This window comes from Stigmatopora argus, chromosome 4, assembly GCF_051989625.1.
Source record: "Stigmatopora argus isolate UIUO_Sarg chromosome 4, RoL_Sarg_1.0, whole genome shotgun sequence".
Taxonomy (NCBI): Eukaryota; Metazoa; Chordata; class Actinopteri; order Syngnathiformes; family Syngnathidae; genus Stigmatopora; species Stigmatopora argus.
This window is the reverse complement of record NC_135390.1, coordinates 7,538,803-7,562,035: the sequence shown is the minus strand read 5'-3', so window position 1 is coordinate 7,562,035 and position 23,233 is coordinate 7,538,803. Positions and strand designations below refer to the sequence as shown.

Sequence of the window (23,233 nt, the reverse complement as noted above, 5' to 3'; positions counted from 1 at the left end):
TATAGTATGATTATGCCAAAAAGAGATTGCATTTGTTATAGTAATAATAAACACAATTTTACACCACTAATTGGTCTATAAAATGCCAACTAAATATATCATGAATAACCATAAAAATGAAGGACAGTTAAGAAGAAAAAAAACGATTTATGTGTATTGGATTTATATGATGCTGAATGATAGTAAACGATATGCTGAAAAGATGCATGTTTCCCTCTTATATATTTAAACAAGGTTATTAAAATATTTAAACCTTCATGAAGAATACGGCATGTGTGCATGCAATTATATTTAGACTATAGTCCTTATCTAATGACTGAAAAACACTTTAAACATTATTTGCTGCATATATGTGCTGATATAGCTATTTCACCTTATATATATATTGAAATATTATAATTATATGCAAGAAGACCACAACTGCAGTAGTTGGTTGAAGTAATGGCTCAATTCATGAAGTTAATTAGGTATTAGAAAATCGGTGGTCATGATGTAAAACAATGCACAAGGACAAGTCTTGAGATAAAAAACCAGCCGAATAAAAATTTTACTCTCACATAGGCGGGTGGGGGGGTTTCCTGGGACAGGAAGACCTGAAATAGCTCACAGCCTAACCATGCCTCAAGAAATGTTTCTTCTATTTTTGATCAGTACTGCACTGTGAGCAGGGAAGAGGACGAACAACCACTGCTAACATTGATACCTCTTCATAATAAATGCATCCAGCTATAAGCTCTGATGTGCCCAAAACTTTAGTAAGTTCACCCCACAAATCATACATGTAGCATACACAGAAATATTTTCTTTGTCACATTTTATCCAGAAATTTGCAAGTGTCTGCCCTTGCAAGGACATAATGATAATGACAAAATTGCATAAGAACTGTTCTCCCCTTCACAGGAGCCACTGTATGCTTTACTGAATACTAATGTGAAAAAAACTATGTAAAAATATTTTCCATGATTCCCATGTCAATAAAATTAAATGAGTTTTCATAAACATTTTTAACTGCCAAGCCTACAATTTAACTGTAAAGATTATTTACAGCAATTATGTTTTTTTATAGTGTAGTATCTAACACAAACGCATTAACGACAATACTTTGTATACTGTTGTTTTTCGGCCACATGGCGGCATCTGTTCCCCCGTTTTTATTAGACACAAACAATAGAGCCATGGATTAAGTAGCCCAGGCCCATTTTATAAACACATTTACTGTTGTTAGAGTAAGCGGGTGAATTGAATTAGATTAGAGGCATTTCATTCCAGTGCACTCTAATGAAGCCAAAAATTAAATCATTATTTTGTAAGAAAAAAGGCCTGTTTAACCTGTCATGAATATAAGCAATAATAGATCTATGTGGACAAACAGAGCATAACACACCTAAAAAACAGCAAAAAATGTTCTGCTCTGAATTTTTGTGGAGACAAGTTTGAAGCCTTGAATGTTGTGGTGGGCCCTCGGTCAATTATAACAGAAGTCTGACTTCATAAATGTTGTTCTGAATTAATAGACAACAGTCTCCTCCAAAGCTGATCCCCTGCAAGTGTACTTACTACTTGTGCCCATGAAGTGTGTGGATGTTAGTGAAAAATCTTCATTACACTGTCTGATTAAATGGACATATAGGTAGAGCTTGTTGTTATGTTTGTAGTTTTTGCCCTTAGGGTACAATTTGTAGTAACTAACCCATCGATCCTCCTATCCTTCCCTCCATCTCTCAGAACAGATGATTTGACTCTTAGACATCTTCACAAATTGCAGAGGCAGAAATACAAAGGCATGCCCACAATATAAAAGTGTCAAGATTTAGTAAATAAGAATGTTTCAGGCTACCACTTCTATGATAAGACCTCAAATCAAAATGAAAATAAACACATTAAATGTGAAACATTGACATTTTTGTGAAATGAGTAATAACTAACCTGGAATCTCTCCTGAGTTAGCAGTACCCATCTCAGATGCCTGGTCTCTGAAAGTAGAGGCTGGCGGAGAATCTCCATACCCTGGGGTAAACGGTCGGTTTGGGGAGCCTGATTCTGGGTCACTGGTGGAGCTCCACTGGTCTTTATTTCCGCTTTTTTCCTTGTCGCCCACCGAAGTCCTTCCCCCATCCTTTCTGTGCCCTCGCTGGTGGACAATCATCTGGTGACGACTCCGGAAAACTTTACCACATTCAAAGCATTCGATGGATTTAGAGGGACCCTGAGACTGGGATGGTCGTTTCCGTTCCTGGCGAGATGATGGTCGGTATTCTGAATCGCTGAGACTCTCTGGTGTCTGATCTCCAGATGAAGGTTGATTTCCTAAACTGGAGCTGCTGCGACGACCTGCGCTGCGTTTGTCTTGACCTTGAAGGGTGCAATTATTATTCTCTTTCTCAAAATCTTCTGCGGCAATCGGAACGTCTTCTTCGCCAATGCTTCCTCCTTCACTGAATACCTTGTTGTTCTCTACGGGTTCTACAACCTTTCCTTTTGTCGCTAAATGCCATGCTTGGTAGCTGCAGACTGGATCAAGCTCTGGGATTCTTTGTCCTAGTATCTCATCACTTCCTTCCTCCTTGGCCCTTGCCTCAACTGTCTGAAGACCTAAATAATCGAGCAAACGTCTTTTTATAGCCGGAGAATCGTCATCATTCCTGGGTTGTGATTGTTTCTGAGGTTTCTTTCCATAACTGACACTGTGGATTTTGTCATGATCTCTCAGGCTCTCTTTGCTATGAAATAGGTTCCCACACTTAGAACACATTTGGTAGACAGACACTACAGAGCCAATAAGTTCAGGATCCTGTGCAACATCATTGATCGTTGCAGGATGCTCAGCAGAATCTGATTTTGCACGAGACCTTGATCTGGTGTTGTGTGTTTTCATGTGAGATTTAAGAAACCATGCCTCACGGAAGCGTCGTCCACATATACGACAGCAGTGGTCCAGGATTCCCGCATGTTTCTTCATATGTGACTTTAAGAACCAGGCTTGCGTAAACACTTGTCCACAGGTTTCACAGGGAAAGGTCCCATCACAATGAGGTTCAACCGGTTCAGTTACAGATTCTTGCTTGACACTTGTCTGCTCACCTGTGTCTACAGTGATGTGGACCTTCTCAATATGGCTGAGGAGCTGATCCTCCCGCTGTGCCTCATAGCCACAAAGGCGGCAGCAGAAAGGCCGCTGTTCACTTTGGGGTTTCTCTCTTTTCAAGTTCCTTACAGGCACTTTCCTGCGACTATCATCTGCATGATCTCCACCAATCATCCGATTACATGCTGAGCTGCTCTTGGTTGGACTTGTGCCACCATCAAGTCCCTCCGACACACTTAATTCTTCTTCCTCTGCGCCACCTTCTTCATCCTCGTTGGAATGGTGGCTAGAGAGTGTGCCTAGTTTGTGACTGCGTATGTGAACTTTGAGGTTACCCTTCTGAGAGGCCCTGTGGTCACAGTAGGGGCATTTATAAGGGCGTGCACCAGTATGGCGTCTCATATGCTGTGACAAAGAGCTCAGGAAAGGGAAGCTGCGGCCACAAACGTTGCAGTCGAAAGACTCAGGTACTTTGTCATCCTCACCCTCAAGATGATGTTTGGCCTTGACGGAAGTCAACTTTTCCCTCTGACTTCTCGTCTGGGCATCCATCTCCCCCACACTAGGATTCATCAGGGAATTTGATCTCCCCTATTTACTTGGCCTCTTTCAAGCAAAAATCAAATCAATCTAGTGCTATCTGTCGTTGCACATTTAGAGATGTCAAGTAGGCCTTTGTTAGTTAATCAAAATCCCATCTGCCTGTAGTCATCCAGAGATTAAGCTACTATCACAGCAACTCACTTAACACTGCCCAGTTACGGGAAACAATGCCATCTGACCATCTTCATCAATCCCTGTCAGCAATTTCAGTTAATCTAACTGAGTTACTATGAGCTATCAGTACCATGAAAAACGGTGTTTATCTTAAAATGAAAACATTATTAATGTATAAAAAAGGTGATTGACTATTTTTGGGGAAAAAGAGGATTTTTAGTTCTTCATGTCTGCAGGAAGCATCTCAAAAAGTCTTGGTAGTATAATTATTAGACCACACTTCCTTTCTTCATTTCATTGGCATCAGTCCCACATCTTCATATTTAACGCATTATCAGCAGGCATCACCGACATCCACCTGGGCATGAAAAAAGAAAGGGGAGAATAGAGGTGGATAGAAAGTGGTGCGTGAGAGAAGATGGGGAAAGAGAAAAAAAAAGTTGTAAGTACCGCAAAATTTATATTCAACAAATATCAGTGTACACCTGCTCATTCATTGTCTATGACTTGTTCTCATGGGCACTTTTGCCCGATTGACCAGGTTCACGTACAATTGGAATACTTTCGCATACTAGGGAAGGAAAGAAGTGCAATTGGATTGGATAATGGGTTGTTTCAATTAGTGGTACTATTGACAAAATTAGTGGTTCCAGAAGGATCCATTTTGATTAATTATAACAGAAGCAAAAATGTTGATCATTGATAACTGCTACCTTTTTTAAATGAAAAAAAGATAAAGAAAATAATTGTCTCCCCTTTTGAAGAAAAAAAGTTCAAATAAACATTTTTAATCTAAAAAAAACAATATTTAGGGTTTTTAAATCCAAAAATATATCATTTTAAATTTTAAATTTAGAAAAAATAATGAATAAACAGACATGTTTACTGTTTTCTCCTTTTATTTTTTAATATAAATAAAAAAGGTACTTGTTGTCCTTTTAAGTTATTAATTAATTAATTAAATAATAAGAAAAGTTTAAAAGATAAAAATGGAAATATATTTTTTTACCTAAAAAATAGAAGAGAATATTTGCTAATAAGAGGGTCAGGAAAAAAAGGTTTGGGACAAATTTTAATTTCTAATAGTGATTCATTTTTATACAATCAAAAGGCTGTCAATTCATTGATCAGTTAATTGTGACAGCTTTTTGGCAGACATGCAAACCCCACACAAGAGGGCAAAGATTCTAACCCAAACCACTCAACAATGAGGGAGCCGTGCTGACTATGAACACACATGCTTTATTTTCAAATTACAATACAAGTCAGATCTCAATAATCGTACAGGTGAACTTTGCAGCCACTGATATTACGTGAGACTGTATCCATCCCCTTTAAAAGCATTTATTCTCTGTATCCATCTGCCTGATTGTGCAATGATTTGCGCAGGGTTTGGTACCTCTGAAGCTACAACAGCTGAGTTGACACTTTACACAATCATTGTGGGGGAAGAGGGAGGAGTAGGAGGTTCCGTGATCACATCAGCAAGATCAGCAGCGCCACCATATTCCCTCCCTATACTGGCCTCACAAACCTGCCTCCACTCACATGACAGGGTTCTTAAGTACACAAGTACTCCATGCGATTTACCTTTTATTCTAAAACTGGAGCTGAATATTATTGAAGTTGAGCAACACGTTCCGCAGCAATAACAAGACTTCTATTTTGAAGCCACGGAGAATCAAGAGTGAACCTTCTGTTTAAATGCTGACAAACACACACCATGCACACAAGCAGTGCAACTGTGGAATGAAGGAGCAAAACAGAGGGGCTTTTAAATTTGCCCACACATCTTTTGGAAGCCTATAAGCACACTGAGTTTTTAACAGTGTTCCCTAAAGCCAGCATTGAAAGTTTATACAGAGGGTTGCTCACACACTGCACACTGCTTTTCCATACACTGGGAGCTTTGCAAAAGGGAGAAAAAATCTTGTTAGTCTCCACATAGTGGCTCATGAAGTGGAGACACTAGCTGCTCAGAGTGGGACAAAGAACATGGTGCTGTGCCTAAAACGCAGTGACACACAAACACACATGCACAGAGTGTATTCTCAACCCAATCAATAATCCATTATGGACAAATTGCACCTCAAACCCCGCCCCAGTCCAGCTCTGAACTACTGGACAAGTAGGTCTTCTGTAGCTCTGTTATAAAGAGCAAGATGGGTAGAGCTAAGCTGGGTTTATGCAAGCACATACAAATGCACACTCCCACTTACACACACACACCAGCAGTCCATCTAAAATGTACACACAGAAGATGGACAGTTTCCAGGTCAGCTGTGGAATGCAAAAAAAGGAAGAAAGAAAAAAGGTCATGGGAAGTTATTTATGGCTGAAAGTAAAGTCTTTCTTTACTCTGGTAAATTGTAGGACTTGTATTAATGTCACTGCATGGATGCTATGAAATTCATTGGAAGTTGCCCATGTAGGATGACTAGGAGATTTACATGATGGTGGTTTAAGGTTGGAGGATTGTTTGCTTTCCTTCTGTGAGTCTCTATTGTAAATGAATAAACTTTACAAAGAAATGAATGTTCATTATTAATTTACAGATTCAGATAAATAGTCATTTTACAGTCTTGATATTGTGTTTGCAATTTTACAGTTGCAAAGTGTTCTGACTTTTTGTTTACTTAATTACATACCAGGGTCTAGATTAGAAGAAAAAAATACCCCAAGGTATTTCTAATGGAATGCCAGTACAATTCCACCTGTTGCTTTGTAAGTATATCAACTTTGAATTTAAACGTGCTGTTCAAATATTTGCAAAGTCATATATTTATTAATTGGGTATGGATGTTCCAGTATTAAGTTTGTGCGTCTAACGCTATATTACTTGTGATTTAGAGCAATTTAATCAGCTTCTTTCCTCAGACTGTCACAGCAGTCCATGCTCATAGGCAGGAAGAGCAGTGGGGGGTTTTGTAGCATTGTTGGTCTCCCCAATTCCCATAGTATCCCCAGTTCTATCAGTAAACCCCCACACAGTACCCTGATCAGGACAATGGGGGCTTGCTCTGCCTGTCTCTTCTCAACACCCACCCCTATTTGTGTGAGAAGGGCCATTAGATAAAGTCCACTGGGTCCATATGTATGTTTGTGCAGGAAGTGGCAGGTGTTTAGGTCAATACTGTCATTTTACATTGTGGTGACTGCTCCATGCTACTGGGATTACTAAACGGGCCTCATGGGAAAGGAATGGATTCTCAATATAAGGTCATTTTGTCAACAATACACAAGTGATATATGGAGCGTCCACAAAAAAGAAAAACAGATTGGGCAATGTTCAAATGATTAATAATTCTTTTCCATTAAATCTAATGATTAGAATACAGTACAGTTGCTTTACTGGCCATCTTCTGCTCCTACTTGTACTATATATATGTTCTTTGAATGTGTACTGTATATACTGTATATGCAAGACCCCCCATCTATCTCAAACTACTATATTATGCCTGTTTTTCTCACACTACTCGTTAACCCCTGGGTGTTCTAGTCTGTAAAGCTGCCCCCCCCCCCCCCCACATACACACATACACACACATGTCCCCCTTGCAGCACAGCAGCATTCCTCCTACCCCCCCAGCCCAAGCTTCTCTCTCTCACCCTCTATGTCTCTCTTCTCTTACACTCTCCCACTCACCCACACACTTGCACACACATAACAATGTGTACACTTCATTTCCTCATTTCTACAACAGGAAAACAAAGTCCATACTTGATCTTTAATGTGTACTACATGATCAAGATAGAATGTTCATATTAAATAAACCTGAAATGGCTAATTAATGGTTTCTAAAATAACTCTTGCACGTGTGATGTCACCCGGAAAGTATAGTTTATGATGGATCATTATGACTGGCTGGATATGCAGTAGACTGAGAATACTGGTTTCTAAATGTTTAATATAATTTGACAGCTGCTTTAGACAGTTGGGTTGAAATGAATGAAAACAACTTCAATTCTGGCTTGTCACATGAGTCAAAAGTGAGAACTTACAGGTCTGGCGTTGGGCAAACTGTCAAACAGTAACAAAAACAATGGCTGATGACCACGATAAGATTATATTTGCTTGGTCTGGAAAACACAATATTTGACTTCTTTAGAGCAAAGATGAGTGGGGAGGGGTGGTTGGTTTTTTGGGGGCTGACTGGGTGTTCTGTTCTTTAATCAGGAATAATACACTGACCCAAAGTCAGTCATTCATTTTTATGAATTTGACTATTTGTCATTTAAAATAGAAAACACAATATAGCGTTACATATAAACCAATACAAATTTCCATGGGTGATTTTACAGAAGAACGTTCATTGATTAATTAATTACTAACTACAAATTTAAAGTATAGAGGGAATATTATCGAAGTGCTCTTTCTTCAGGTGAAAATGTTGTAATGTTCTTCTTTGCATTGTGTGTTGGACTCATGCACCCTGGCATCAAACCACTGTGCTTTTAACAGTGTGTACATGCATGAAAAAATTAGTGCCCATCATGATTTCTATCAATTTGTTTCACTTGTCACAATTAACTAAGCCCACCCCCCACCAGCACCACCACTACACATACATACAAACAGCATTGATTTAGCACTGTAATGTTCTGCAAATAAGTAGTCCATCCACTGATGTTTTAGATACAGGTTACCACTGTGCTGAAGCACAAGGAGCTACATGAAAACAATTATATTTTTTCTCACTGGCACACATAAGAGAGGTGGGACAGATAGTCCACCAGCCCTGCATCTAGATTGCAATTATTAAGAAGTGGCATACACATAAACACTTTACATTGGGTGAGCTCTGAAGATTACATAGGCTAGTAGACAAAAACTAAGGCATGTAACCATTCACACTATTGGTTTGCAAAGTGTCTAGATGAGATTAAGGTGTGGATAGAGCAGAATTTCCTCTAGGTAAACAGTTCAAAAACCAAAACTATTTTAATTGTCTCACATACTCTTATTCCACCATCACTCTGAAAAATCCCCTTTTGATCAACTGTCACCGATCTTGGTGTTAACACTATCCAACCCTCACTCTGACAGATGCAAAGAAGCTTGTCACACCTTTGTCTCCTTCAAGTCAGATTACTGCATTGCACTCCTCTTCGGGATTCCTGACAAGACCGTTCAGAGACTGCAGTATATTTAAACAGCACCACCAAGATCTTAATGAGGGTGCGGAAGCATGATCATATCTCCACCATCCTGAAATCCCTGCAGTTGCTCTGGATCCCTCACAGATTTGAGTGCAAAGTCTTCTTCCTCATTCACTCCTTTCACAGATATGACCCTCAGATCTAAAGGAAATTCTCACCTCTCAGATTCCTTTGCAGATAATCTGTATTATAGTCACAAACCCTGTAGAGACACATATCCCAGAACCTTTCTCATCTTTGGTGGGATGTGTTCCTGCACCATTTTAGGCGGATAAAAAACAATAATAAAAATTAAATTAAAATAAAAATAAAAAGATTTGTTCCCCCCTTCCTGATATACTCTTATATCTGGCAACTTTTCTGCATTCATCGGCATGACTGTGCATCTTTTGTAATATCCTTGTATGGACATAGATTAAAGCAGTGTTTGTCATATAATGTAAAATTCTGAGAGAAAAATTAATATGAATATAACGAGATTAAAATTGAACTATTACAAGGTTAAAATCAAACTATGATGAACGTTAAAATTATAGATTATACTATTACAAGATTCAAATTGTGAAGCAGTCATTTTGTTTTTTATTTTTCTCTCACGTGAATCAGAAGTTGTTTGGTTTCTATGGCATCAACTTTTGCCGACGTAAAGTCTGTGTGAGCACAAAAAATTTGGGGGGGGGGTGCGTAATAGTAGGAGATTTAGGCAATATTGGGATAAAAGTCATAAAATTATGCGATTAAAAACATTACATTAGTTATTTTTGCATCACTTGAACTGGAAGTTGTTCAGGGTCCGCAGACATCAACTTTTGGTGACATTAGGTCAGTGTGAAAATTTTGATTTTAGAATAACATACATTCAGTATGTACAAAAACATTTATTCATTCATTGATTCATTTTCTGAATCGTTTTATCCGCATTAGTGTCGTGGAGGGTGTTGGTGTCTATCCCAGCTGACACCGTGAATCGGTGCCCGGCCGATCGCAGGGCACAAGGAGACGGACAACCATGCTCGGGGGCAATTTAGAGTGTCCAATCAGCCTACCGTGCATGTTTTTGGAATAAGGGAGGAAACCTGAGTACCCGGAGGAAACCCACCCAGCCCCGGGCAGAACATGCAAAGTCCACACAGGTGGACCGACCTGGATTTGAACCCAGGACCGCGGAGCTGTGCGGCTGATGCCATCTGAAATCATTTAACTACTATAGAACTACTAGAGAAACACTGTCACTAACGTCAGAATAATTTCTATTCACCTCAGATTTTCTTTTAACCTAAAAGCATTTGCAGAGCTAATTGAGAGCAAATAAATAATGAAATGTATATTAAACTGGATGAGTACCTCACATAACAATGCTCAATTTATTCATTCATTCATTTTCTGAACCACTTATCCTCACAAGGTTCGTAGAGGGTCTTGGAGCATATCCTAGCCAACTATGGGCATCTAATTAAAATCTAAACTTCCTTTCTTTCACTCAATGAATGAATGTCCGCTCCTCTTAGAGCTTTTGTTAGTGTCTCTCTCCTGTTCCTACTTTGCTCTGCTGTCCTCCATCCCTCTGCAGCCCTAAACCACCTCTGCAGGACCTAAATCAGTCTTTGTGAAGTGTAATTAAACCGGTGACCTCAACTCTACCCACCAGTTTTCACACTCTTACACTGATGTAACCATTTTATTTTGCTCGTAATTACACTAAGGCGGACATCCCAGCCATCAATGAGGACATACCATCACATGCACACGCATACACACCCTCAATCATGCGCACACCCATACATATCCCTGTCCTTCACGTCATCAGGAAACAATTTGGATGCCCCTAAGTGTCTTTTAGTGGAAGAGTGTGCACTCCGATAGTCCTAGTTTCATGATGATAGAATGGATAGAGGCTATTACACCACTTCAGTTTTACAATGAACTAATATTTGTTAGTTTAATTGTGGTGTCTAGTTTGATGAATAATATAGAGGACAATGTCTGAAACATGAGGCAACTACAGTACCATTTTGGACTACACATATTACACATTTCCTAATGTCCTTTACATGGCCATAAATTAAATGGAATTTTTCAACAACAAAAAAACAAAAGAGTGAAATAAGATGTCTGTTGGCCTGGCGGCTGAGTGGTTATTGTGTCGCCCTCGCAGTTCTGGGGTTGAGAGTTCGTTCCCAAGTCGGTACCCATTCTGGAAAGGTTGCAGGTTGTCCCTGGGTTGAGTGGGGTTTCTCCGGGTACTCCGGTTTCCTCCCACATCCCAAAAACATGTACGGGAGGCTGGTTAAACACACAAAATTACCCTTAGGTATGAGTGTGCACGTCAATGGTTGTCTCCTTGGCCTCCTTGTGCCCTGCGATTGGCTGGCCACCGATTCAATGTGTCCCTCGCTTGCCTGTTGCGAATAGTTAGAAGTTATTGTTTTATGAAAAGAACACGAGAAATAATTGTGTGCTGTAGTAGTATTTTGCAGTTGGTAGTTTTAACAATCTTTTGAAGGACTGTTGTAAACCCCTGTAAAACGCCAACATTTTCAGTTACTGGTAATTTCAGAGGGTTTGACTATCTAACTAGACAAACATTGCATCAGTCATGTTTATGTAGCTTTCCCTGGTGAGATTGCGTACTTCCAATGGGAGTTACCTACTGTACAACATCCAAGAAGCAAAATAGTCATTAACTCACTCAAGCAGCCAATCATCCGCCACAAAGACGACAGGCCCTTTCACACAAGACATAAGTGCTAGGGAATTATGCACACTGTCATTCTCTCCACATCGCACCGGTGGGCAGCTTTACACATACAGACTCGAAGACTGTATGATACCGTTACTAAAAATGGAAACTACTGACATCTGGAGAAATCCTTCAATCAGAGTCCGTTGCTGAACTTATTAATGTGGGCTGATGACAACTATTCTAAATGTTAAAAGAAAATAATTTTCCATTTAAGAAAATAATACTTTTGGCTCAAGTAAACCCTATTCATTACTGTAGACTGAAACCTTGGTCACAAATACAGCATACTAATGCCAAGCTAAAATGTATCTGGGACAATGACACAATTGCCCAGGTATTTCAATTCTGCCCAACGAGCTGTTTGTGGGATTTAGGTCTCAGTTTCAACATTGAAGTAAACGTGTAGCTAGTATGTGCTTAATGAGTTTATTGTCTTGTTATAATACATGTAGTATTCACACTATGCCCCCTGAAGGTGTAGGGGGGTGTTCCATTCCCGTTGTTGGAGGTATGAGTGAGTGCATATGGTCGTCTGTCTCTCTTGTGTGCCATACAACTGACTGCTGACCAGTCTAGAGTGTAGTCTGCCTTGCGCCCGAAATCAGCTGGGATAGAATCCAGCAACCCCCGCAAGCCTTACAAGGATGAGCGGTTTGGAAGATGAGTGAATTAATGTATTCATACTTAATTATTAATTTGATATCACTGTATAAAGATGGGTACTCATTTCTATTATATTTTATTTGATAGTTTTCTATCTGTAAATGCTTTAAAATATAGACTTTCATGTATCATGCATGAAAAAGAAAATCTCTGCAATTTGGACAGTATAAATGGCTGAGTGTATCATGTTGCATTTAAAAGAGTTGTTTGGGGGATGATTATCTTTTATAGTCCTTATTTAAATGACTAATTGAATCATTTTGTTGGGTTTGTCCAGTATAATCTGATGGGATTTTTTTGATAATCTTTTTAAATAGAATTCAAGAGGCAGGGATTAGATGATCAGAGTGAGTCAGCCAGTAATATATTTGCATTACAGGTTTTAGTTTAACAATAGTTTGATGGCAGTTTTGTTATTTACAGCATTCTCATCTAATTTTCCGAACCGCTTTATCCTCATTAGGGTTGTGAGGGGTGCTGGAGCCAATCCCAGCTGTCTCCGGGCCAGAGGCGGGGGACACCCTGAATCGGTAGCCAGCTGATCGCAGGGCACGAGGAGATAAAGGACAACCATGTACACTCACACCTTTCAGGTTGGATGAATTTTTACATAATTACCTCTGTTTGTAGTTTATTTATGTTATCTTTTTTTTCATTTCTATTACCTTAGCTAACTCAGGATGCTTCTTAATGTGAATCTTACAAATATTGCATCTGTCACTAAATATATGCCTCAAATATCCTTTTAGTCCAAGTCCAAACTGTAGATAGAATTCGATTTTTGTATCCCATGCTGCTTCAACAAAGACAATATTGTTGTGCAAAGTGATTACAACAGATTTGTATTAAATAAAAAATGGACTTACTTTTAGTAAATGAAATAATTTTGGTGTTAGTGGTCAAGCAAAATGTTCCAGGGAAAATATCATAAAGTATTGATATAAAAAAAGTGCTTGTCATTAACAGTGGAACATGCCAATAGGGGTTTCTTTCCCTAGTGACCATCCTCACATCTGGATGCAATGTGGGAACAGGGCATTGAGGCCAAGGGGATAGCTGAAGGGAGGGTATAAGTGTGCTGGGGAATTCTTTAGAAAAGATTTAAGAGTCAGTGAAAAAGGTGGTGGTGCTGATGGTGGATGTGGGGTTGTGTGTATTGAGAAGGCAGTAGGAAGGAGGGGTTCTACTAAAAGGCCCCCTGTCTTTGGTCTCTTCTTTCCTGTGTAGTTGACTGCAAGGCCCCCAAGCTACAGACAGACAGGCAGCTGGGAACTTTGGTGAGGAGCAAACAGCCGCCCCCCAAAAAATCTAAAATACAGCTTTTGTATGTGGAACACAAAATGAACATCTCACAAGATACACTGTATGAGCAAATCTTTGATAACTATAAAAAAGTGGTTTGACAATTACTTATAACAGTTTTTATTGCTGTTAACAAACGTGAACATTTACATTGTATTAATAAATCATCAAACACGTTTAAACAATTACTGGTAACATTTTATAACTATTGCTGCGACCTTTTCGGACAGTATTGCTGTAATGTAGTATGTTTTTTTTCTTTATTGTATTTTGTGTAGGCTATAAATGCAAGAAGAAAGTAGAAGAGGATTGTAGAAAATTGGAAAAAAATCAATTATCTATCATTATCCAAAATGGTAGACCAAGTGCTGTTAGTTCTTGACAAAAATAATGTTAAGTAAATAATGCACACTGTGAATCATGGAGAGCACCTTGCAACAGACACAAGAGAGCTGACTGGAAGAGATCATTGACAAGAAAAAGGTGAAACACAAGACATGAGCAAACATGTCCAGTTCACACTATATCAAATCGGCCAGTAAAATTTAAAGTCCATCTCGAGAAGGAATCATGTTTTCTTTTTAAAGAATGAGACAGTTAAATATTTGAAAATTATTTCATAGTCAACATTAGCTGTTATTGTTGTTATCATTTTTTGACCTCACAATGAGATCCTTGGATGGGGTGCAAATAATTTTCCATGTGCCACGCCTCTCTCCCACGTACACATCCACTCATGCACACACACACATACATTCACTAAAAAACATCATGACAAGGTTAGGCTGACATCGGAGGCTAACGATTAGTTCTTCTGTTGACTGAATGATTAGCTCCAGTAGCCTGGAGATATTTCCAGTTTGTTTCCCTAAGTTAGTCAGACAGGCAATATCACTGGCTTTCAAGCTGCACTCCAAGCATACTTTGCGAATGTCCGCTAAAACCGAGAATAGTACAAGTCATGGTGATACGCAGTCTGTGCTTACTGTTAATAAACGAGTTTGAATGATTCATTCGTCTTAAATGGATCTTTCTAGATGGTGTCAGACATGGCCATATTAACAGACAATGCGGACAGCATTGCGAAATTCAAGCCCTCGTTAAGATTCATGTTGGAGAAACCCATGGAATGCCCAGAATGGCCGTAACGTTACAAGCAGCCGTATACTCCATCTGCAATGAGGCAGAAATAATATATAAGTCATTCACTTTTAATGAAGACTATTTTGTGCTTTATTCGCAGGAACGGGGACAACATTCAAATTCAACACCGGCAGGTTGGAACCCACCTGGGATTGACACCTCAATCTCAAAATTGTGACCACTCATAACGAACCCATCAATGTGCCGCCTATACTTAAATAAAAGAAAAATCTTATTACATCCTTCCTTGCTATTTAATTTTGCAGTAATGGATTATAATCCAAGAATGCTGTTCTGTCTCAAATATTTATGAAGTAACTATATGAAGCTAACTGTAAGGTAGTTTCAACATTGGTTGATAGTATCACAGTAATACCACCTCCTCAGCTATGGCTACTGTTCTTCTGTGACTTACTTTGTCTGGGAAGTTTAGGGGAAACTGTGAGGCATGAAAGCAGTGCAAAACTGTGAGTAAAACTGCAATGAAAAGGGCTTTTGTTTCTATCGCAAAAACAGCCTCACTGATGATAATTGCATCTACAGTCTAACATATATGATGTCTATATAGCAGAAAACAGTCAGACACATATAATATAAATCAGCAAATTCATTGATCATGCTGAAAATGTGAAGTGTGTTGTTCAACTGGAAACAAAGCAAGCAGATGCTAAAAAAGAGGGAGCCTCTTTGCTTAAGAATCTGTTCCCCCAACCCCCATTCACCCTTAATGCCCTCTGGGCTGCTGTGAGTTTGGATTAAGTTTAGGTGCCATGTCGCTTCCCTAAGAAGCCTCAACGTCACTCCTTCTAAATATATGGACTCAAATGCCCTCACATACTAAACTATAAGCCCTGCTCATTAAAAACATTGCATCATTTATCAAACTGAAATGTAATGTATCTGATGCTAAAAAAAAATATGAATATTTTTAAGTTTCATGGAGTGGCCCATAATTTCGATGATATCAAATATAGTTATATTTAAGGAAAGCTTTTATTGAAAAACACTAAGTGAGCACATTCTAGTATAAAAAAAACTTAAGACTTATTTTGTGATCAGAAGTGTAACTGAAATTTAATGTATTGCTTTCAGATTCAATTTCAAGGTAAAAAAGGTAAAATAATAGAATTATAAATATATTCAATTATTTGTATGGACAGTGACATCTGGACAGAGTATGTGCTGCTCTTTCTCATAGCTTCTCTCCCTGTCTGTCTCTCTCTTTCAGCCCTGATCACAGCCACGTGGTTCTCCCCCACTAATCTTATTTCTCTTCTTTAATCCTACAGCAATCATCGCATCAATGCCATGTGCTGGACATAGATGCGTGCAGATATCTATGATCACAATCACAGCTAAAACCGATTAGCACAGTTAATTATTCCTTTACATTCAATTGGCTGCTTTGTCGCAATTGCTAATTCAATGGATCACTTATAGTGTGTATGATAGGAACTGAAAGAGTGTTGGTGATAATGACTGGCGTTACTCATTTAAATGGAATTTGATATTATCCAATTACAAAGCATGACTCTCCAAGCTGACACTGAGTTGTAAATCTGCTTGCATTACAAAACTTAAAAAAAAAACACTGATAAATCAGGATGTTCCTTAGCCATTGTTATCACATTATCAAACTGTTAATAAGGGCCAACTATTGTTTGTAAAGGGACTCTGACTCTATGAGCAAAATAACATGTGTTTCAATACCTTAACTAAAGATTTAGTCATTATAGAGTCATAGTGGAAATTCTGTCTTAGCTGTGCAAGTTATTCCACTGGGGTTATTTGTAGAGTGTAGAAGTGTTAGAACAGCAAGAACATCATATTCACACCTAAACGGAATTGCAGAGAACTGTGGAAAACATCAACATGGATCAAATAACCATTGCTCGATTAATTTTTTCTTTATTATCAGAGGTATTAGAGAGACGTATAAAACTACATCATTAAGTATAATAAAAGCAAACTGCTGTTCTGTAGCATAATAATCTTTTAAAGAATACAAGTAAAAGTGAAACGTTGCAGTTAGCTTCAGTCAATGGACGGATTCATTACTAATGTGTCACACTTCTTAAATGGTGCTCTCTGGCAACAACAATGAGCAGTCAGTAACTGCTAAAAACATTGCATGTGATATTTTTTGGTCGCAAATAGTTAATTAATGATGACGACCACAATCACATGTGCAGAATGCATGCCTATTTTTTAGTTGATGATGTGATTTATTGTTTTGCATTTATTTAGTACTGTTGGAAAATTTGAAATGTGTATTAAGCTACCAGGATAATGTAGTCTTTATCCATTTGACAGAACTGTAACAACAAAAACACTTTGGGTAGACAATAAATCATGTTGTCCTATTGTTCTCCACCCCTCCCTACCCAGTTTTTGAGTCACTCATGTAAAACAGACCCAAATAAATGAAGTAAATGTCAGTTACATATTTTTACCAGTTCAATAAACGCAGCGGCAACATCTTTAGTTCTATTGTATTGTGCTCCATAGAGGACTTTGCATCCCAAAACCACAGTTTCTCCCAAATTCAGTCTACAACAGAAGTTATAATTTTCATTCCTTTTTGTGTTCACATTACCCATTTTAAATGGCTTTGCAGCATAGAGACTGTAGTCCAATTGTAATTTAAATGTAATTCACTCCCCAAAAGAATGACATCATCATTTATTTGTTAATCTTGTGTTTGAATGGTGAATAGAATTCATCTCTTGCTTAAAACTGTTTATGTTATTCACTTCTTTCGGAAGTCTCCTATTTTAGTATCTAAATGCTACTTTTATTTCTCCAAATAATTGATGGGTATTCATACAGTGTCCCATTAAAGAAATTATACTGATAATATTATACTTTCCTTCTCCCACATGCCAAAAGCATGATTAGATTGAGCCAGCTCATTGTTTGTGAGAAGTTCATTTTAATAGATTCATTATGTCACTGTTTAAGATGATTCCTATGCAAATGTTCAACTTTTGGCCATAGTGACGAAACAATAGTAGTATTATTAACAGTTGAGAAAAACACAACACATTCCCCTCTCCCCTCACTACAAGCAAGGTTGAAGATTCTAAACGGTTCCTATGCTTGAATCCGCACAGTACCACACCCCCACCACACACAAAAAAATCCAAACCTTCTGCAAGGGTATATTAATCCTATCATTGCAACATCAATTTAGACTCCAATTTAGACAACTATGTGGCCATTGACTGTATCACCTATTTTGCTTAGAATTGAATCGATTGATTCTTATAGAAGGGGAGGGCACAGATGTGACCCAAATAAAGGGATTAACTTGCCACCTGTTACTACAGTTTCTAAAATTTGGCCAACTAGTGATGAGTAACAAAAAAACAGCACAGTGTATTACATATATCACAAGTTGTAAGGTGGTACCTACATGAAATTTTCATGCCTTGCCATTAAGCAGTCTTTCCCAAGGAGGGCTCGTTTATAATTTAATCCAAGGTCTTGCTGTATCGAGGCTAACACAGTGGGATTGCCCTTTAAAAGTGGAACCCCCCACCACGCAGGAGAGAAGCACTGCCATCAGATCAGAATAAACAGCAGTCATTCTAAAAACATTGAGTCAAATGAGTTGTGTGGTTCAGTCAGGTAGCTATAATAGGGGTGACGCTACTTTGCAGTTTTTCGATTATCGCGGCCATGTCATTAACTGCGATATTCGAGGGATTACTGTATATATTTTCTTTGATGCTAATTTTCTTGTGTCATTAACTCAATCAAATCTAACTATCAATACAGAAAGATGAGTAGGCATTAGATCATGAGGGCATCATAAACCAAACTTTAATACCCCCTGACCTCTTGAAATATAACTGTCAGTTACAAATCATATACAACATGAAGACGTTTACCTGACCTGTAACGACAGGTTCATCAAAGTAAAAGTGTCAAAAGAAAGAATATATACGTGGCATGGGTACTGGAAGAGGGGTAATGAAAATTACACTCGGGTCCGATAATCACAACATTTTCACACCATTAGTGCGTCTCTTACTGTCCGTCAAATCAGCAGACCTCAGCAGCACTCACATAGATCGTCAAAACTATGCCCAGCTGAGGTAAATTGTCTAAATAATAACATAATCAGATTTCTAATCACTTGCTTTTTAAATCATTTAGTCTGTCCTTGAGTACTTGAATATAATTAATATTAAAAAAAATAAAGTAACGCCAATATTAAATACATACTACTTAATTACAAAAGTGAATAACTTAACATACTTTTCTGATAAAACATTTGTATTTTCAGGTACTTATACAAGACTGAATGCATGTCAATAGGGGAAGTAATGGACAGTTAATGGGTGTATGAGATTTGAGTAAACATTCTATATTTCCTGGAGACTCACAAGATTTGGAAGGAAAAAAAACATGAATATTATCATAGAACTTTTTCATGTCTTGATAGAGTCAAGATCATAAAAAGTAAATAACAGTCCTCAGGCTGATAAAAGACACAAGGTAGTAATGAGTATTGACAATAACAGTTAGTGCTGACATTCAGCAAAGGGGCTGCTGCTGTGGAATGTGAGGCTCCATTCATTCACATGAGTTAAACATGCATTTCCACCATTACAAAGCCTAGCCTTGTGCTCTTTGTTTCTTGACACATCAGTATAACACTTAAGAGATTAGCAGGATATTATTATATTCTAATTATTATTATATTACAAAAAAATATAGGCAACATATTGTTTGAGCAAGTGTATGCATATGCGAGAGTGGGGGTAGGGGTAAAAAGTCAAGTCTTTAGAAAAGATAGTCATGCTAGAGTTAAAAGGTCATGATAAGCGTAGGAGATGTAAAGCACAAGCTGCTTACAAAAGACAAACAGTTCTACTGACAAAACCGGAATATGAGTTTATGAGACAAAAGCAGAAGATAACAATGAGCGCCATTCAGGCCACTTGAAATCTTAAAAGATGGATTTGGATGCTTTAGAAAGTTAAATGTAAATAAACAGTCACTGCGGGGTTGATGATTTGTCATAATCAACTTTTGCCCTTACAATAGTGTAGTCAGATATGGGTGATATTCATTGTTGTATGCACTATGCTCTAGTTTCCACAATGCTTCGTAATCATTGTGTCATACAGACACTGTATATTTTATTTCTGGACCAAAAATATCCCCAGCATGCCCTTCATATTTTCCATAAAGCTTTAGCGACTAAAGAATAGATGACTGTCACTGACGCAGTCACCTTGGTTACAATGAATCAGAAATTATTAGTGTGTGGAATGGCTTGTTAAACAACTACACACTAAGAAGAGTTTGCTGTCAATTAAAGTGAAGAAAACAAGACATTCTTGTAATATCAAGTTCAGGCAAATGAGATCACAAACAAACCATTTCATGAACATAAGACTTGTACTTGAATTGTTAAAGAGCAGCCTATTGTGAAGACATACTCACTCACTTAGGTGACAACGGTTTTGGTTTTGATTGCGTGTAAATGTGCACGCGCTTGTGTCATAAAGGCTACTGTTCAACCAAATTCCGACAACAGGAAAATTAGACACGCCTAGATTCTTGATCATTCTTGTTAGATAAACTGTAAAACAACATCCAGTGCGACTGCTTTGGCACGCGTGCACGCGCACAGGCACGAGCATGCACAAGCGCGCTCTCTCTCTCTCTCTCTCTCTCTCTCTCGCTCTCTCTCTTTCTCTCTCTCTCTCTCCCACTTTCCTCAAAAACTATGTTTTACATAATATCTATTACGATAATCCCCTTCCCTCCGAGCAAGAATGACTACGTAAAATCTTTCATCATTACACAACTGTTAAGACATTTATCATAACTTGCCCTTTTGTGATGTTTCTGCGACCTTCTGTTTGTATGTTCTATTACTCCCCAAATAAAATAACGTCATCTTGTACGCTAGAATACTTAATATTGTAAAACTGCATTAGGGATTGTTTGGTTTTGTTTCAAGAGGGTCCAGTTTGCGAAACATTTCTCAAAATTCCCCTTATTTCTATTGTAGTAAATTCACTTTTGTTTCTCACACTTATAGGAAATGACTTATTAAAAGGAAGCACTCGATCTTGTCGAAACATCAGGCTACTCTAAAGGCAGCAGGGGCAGAAATACACCATAAAAATAATAAGTGCATACTAAGCAGACGTTTCCTTACCAGTAAAAACAGTGTTGAAGCCCCAACACACGCAAGCACAAAAAGACCGGTGCACCACTCCGAAGAACAAATGTGAAGAGTCCACATCAAGGAAAACATGGATCGCAGTATTACGTGCCTTTCCTTAAAACAATTGACACTCTTGAAGATTCGAGTGAAGAAATTATTATCTGTTGCGGATTACTGTTTACTTCTGTAGTGAAGAGTACAGGTTCCTCTCTCACTGTCTATGTGTGTGCGTGTGTCTTTTCTCTGTCGTTTCACCGGTGCTGCCTTCATCGACACTGCGGAGAGTTCAATTTCTTTACTGAAAATGCAGCAGGGGTAGTAGTAGAATTGGGATTATTACTATAACAGCTGAACGGTATTACTCCACGTCAATGAGCATTAGTCCTTTGATTAGAATTTGCTTACCATAATAGTTCATTTTAATATTTAATGAATCGTTTGCTAGTACAACTTCTCTCTGCCCCCCTTGGCAAACAATTAGGTCTAAATTGTAATTACCCGAATTTCCAACAAACTATGTTTTTATAGTTTGTGACAGTAAACCAAGACTAAAGTTAGCCAGATGATCAAATCACTAGATATGTATTTATACGACCTACCTTGGGAATGTCGGAGCTTTAAGTATGTCATTGAATGTGTCACAAGTTGAAAGGAGTCCCAGCGAGAATTGACTCCACAATGAAGAGCAACAAAAGTTTGTCCCCATAGTCACAGATAAAATTGTCTATTTATTTCTTGTACTTTTGTTTAATTTCTTTTTGACCTGTTGTCATTTATTATTGCTATGTTCATCTGGACCATATACAAAATCATCATCAACAATTCAACAATGAACAAAACATAACTATATATATATATATATATATATATATATATATATATATATATATATATATATATATATATATATATATATATATATATATATATATATGTATTATTAGTACGACTACTACTATTACTTCTACTACCACTACTACTACGACTACGCACTCCAGTTACCCCTATTTCATTTACTTCTTCCTCATAACATTTCTGCCCTCAAACACAAACACACAAACATACAGTCTCAGACACACGCACAATAGTACATAGATATTGTAAGAAGTCAGGGGAAGGTTGAGAGAGACGGAATTGCTTAATCTGCAAATGCAATTGCCTTCAGTATCAATTTACAGAGTCCATATAGTACTGTATCACGATTATTGTCATGTCACTTTGTTTGGACGTGAAATGTGTCAAATGTGAAGAGTGAATTCCTGTGTGTCTTTGTGTTTTTCCAGTGAAGTGGAATCATCTACTGATGTCTGATAATGAAAATGATAACGCTTGCCCAAACTACATTTACCCCGCAGCACGTGATGAAAATATCATTAAATACTAAGGCCCGCACAAGAAGCTTGAGTTTAGCCTACACTAAGTCATGGCACTTCTCTATTATTTCAGAGAACAAAACCTGACAGCATGTTCATATCAATGTATCACTGTATAGTTTAATGTTTTGCATTTAAAAAAACATTCAAAAAATATATTCAATATGTTCATTTTAGCTATCTTGATTGTGATTTTTTTTATTACATTTGCTATCGCTGGACATTTTCTATTTTTTTCTGCATTTTTTAAAATTCATTCATTCGTTCATTTATTCATTATTTTTTCTGGGGCGCTTATCCTCATGAGGATCAAGAGGGTTCTGGGCTGCGGGCAGTAGGCACCCTGAATCAGTCGCCAATAATAAAGATAAGTATAGCCAGATTATTCTATAGAAGAAGAAAAAATATTTTTTTCTCCATTAATGATTATGCATTCATTTTCTGTACCGCTTATTCTCAGCCTATCCCAGCTGACTCCAGGTATTAGGCAGGGGATATCCTTAATTGGGGGCCAGCCAATCGCAGATGGACAACCATTCATGCTCACACTCATACCTAGGGGCAATTTACCAAGGGACCTACGCTGCATGATTTTGGGTTGTGGAAGGAAACTGGAGTATCCAGAGAAACTATAATGATCTATAATGATAAACTATAAAGTAGAAATGAAATTTGCCTTATATATTAACTACAAGGTATAAATATATGCAAAATCTAAATATATTCCAAATACTTTGTAATTTATATTCCTGCACCCTTCGCTTAAGAAAGCAATTTTATATAAAAGGCACTCCTCATAACACAGCTAATACCTTACATAATTAAAGTATGAGTTTTTCTTGTTGCAGGTTTTCTGC

General features: G+C 37.9%; 1 protein-coding gene across 2 annotated transcripts in view; it reads right to left on the bottom strand.

Annotated features, from left to right (window-relative positions):
* The window catches only part of LOC144073121 (zinc finger protein 516-like), a 35,461-nt gene extending 14,250 nt beyond the window's left edge, over positions 1 to 21,211 (bottom strand). For both annotated transcript variants that reach the window (XM_077598694.1, XM_077598696.1), the window contains exons 1-2: positions 20,995 to 21,211; positions 1,927 to 4,160 (exon numbers count right to left, since the gene is read on the bottom strand). In XM_077598694.1, the coding sequence (XP_077454820.1) occupies positions 1,927 to 3,658 (1,732 nt within the window). In that variant the 5' untranslated portion in view covers positions 3,659 to 4,160; positions 20,995 to 21,211. The remainder of the gene's footprint in view (positions 1 to 1,926; positions 4,161 to 20,994) is intronic.
* Between the last annotated feature and the right edge of the window lie 2,022 nt (positions 21,212 to 23,233).